The 1,506-nt window shown below is 45.6% G+C and overlaps 1 protein-coding gene across 1 annotated transcript; it reads right to left on the bottom strand.

The window, feature by feature from the left end:
• Positions 1-3: 3 nt before the first annotated feature.
• Positions 4-927, bottom strand: LOC132174553 (fatty acid desaturase 4, chloroplastic-like; the record flags this gene model as incomplete). The annotated part of the gene is made up of 1 exon (XM_059586190.1): positions 4-927. A coding segment is annotated over exon 1 (876 nt), but the record flags the coding sequence as incomplete, so codon positions are not given.
• Positions 928-1,506: the final 579 nt, after the last annotated feature.

The raw sequence follows: 1,506 nt of genomic DNA on the forward strand, positions 1-1,506 counted from the left end.
GGTCTGAGTGTCTTCGATCCAGTCGGAGTTGGGGTCACTCCAAGACCGGGGTCGCACTCCTAGCTTAAAGAACAACACCATCTCCAATGCCTCAAAAGCCTTTTGCTTATCCAAATGCTCATTCCACACACCACTCACAATGCAGTAGTTATTGTCATAAGGTGGACGATGGTGAGCAGCATGCTGTGAACGCGACACAAGAAGTCCGGCATCTTGCAGAGCCGCCACGAGCGGCGGAAGCCGGCTTTTTGTTGTATGAGCCCAAGCATGAAATTGCTGGCTGAACATAATGCAACCGGAGCACACAGCAACGAACCCATGAAAAACAGGGTCATTGAAAACAAGGTCTAATGGGAGCACTGTGAAGGTAACGGCGCGAGCAAGGGCGTGCAAGTTGTTTGCAAATTGGCGCCTGGTGATTGTCCATGGCCACTTATGGTGACCTTGGAAAGCCTCTATTTGGGAGCCAAAGAGTGGAGTTGAGGCATTGCCATAGTTGTCAATGCCCCAATGGTAGACTCCGGACCCAAGGTCGGCTAAAATGTAGCCAACCACGCCTGCTAAAATGGGCTCAAGCCACATGTGTGATTCGGCTGCACCTGTTGTTGCCTTTGCTAGAGAGATGAGCACCGTGGTGCACCCACTTGCTACCCATGCACGATGAGACCATGTTGATGCCAATGTTGAGTCGTTAAGAATGGGGCGTTCGATGACTAAACGATCAGGGCCGGATCGAGGCTCCGTGGTAGTGGTATTGGTAGTAGCAGTGGTGGTGGTGGTGGCTGCGCAATACACACGTGTGGGGAGGAACGGAGAGTGGCACGTGCGAACATGGTGCCGGGAGCTTAAAGGGTATTTATGTTGAGCCAAGATAGACATTGGAAGTGCTCAAGAGAAACCAGTTCGATCTGATGCCTAATGAGGGAGAGTGACTATATGGTGGGTTTGTGGAGAGAAATGGAGAGAGGGTTATGATGTGGTGGGTATAGGGGATGCGTGGGACTATAGAAGTCTCTTAAGTGCATGGTGGTGAATTTGTTTACGTTATCTTTGAAGACTTTGAAAAGAAGACGCATGAACGGTTCCTTTTGATCAGTTTGGCAGCAAAATGCCAATGGGCAACCCTTGTGGTCCATTTAACATTTGCATTGTGTTGCGTCTTTGGTGTTGTTTTGAGCCGTTGGATTAGTTTTTGTTCATGAGGATGGAATGCTAGAAAACTAAAAGCAAGTAGTGATTGGATGGTAGTTCATGAGCAAGTTGAGGTATATTCGGGTCCTAAAAGCATCTACAACTTTCAATACCTTTTTGTTTTTTTAATGAGTTTTTTTTGTTTTAAATTATTTGTCTTTGAGAACAGAAAACGAGGAACAACAAACAAACATTATACGCTTGAAGAATAATACTAAATAGGGAAAAATATAAAAAAGTCCCATAAACTATCAGTTATTTGCAATATAGTTTTTTAACTTTCAAAAGGTACTAAAGTAACCCCTAAACTACCAA

The sequence above is a fragment of the Corylus avellana genome, chromosome ca3 (assembly GCF_901000735.1).
Source record: "Corylus avellana chromosome ca3, CavTom2PMs-1.0".
In the NCBI taxonomy this organism is placed as follows: Eukaryota; Viridiplantae; Streptophyta; class Magnoliopsida; order Fagales; family Betulaceae; genus Corylus; species Corylus avellana.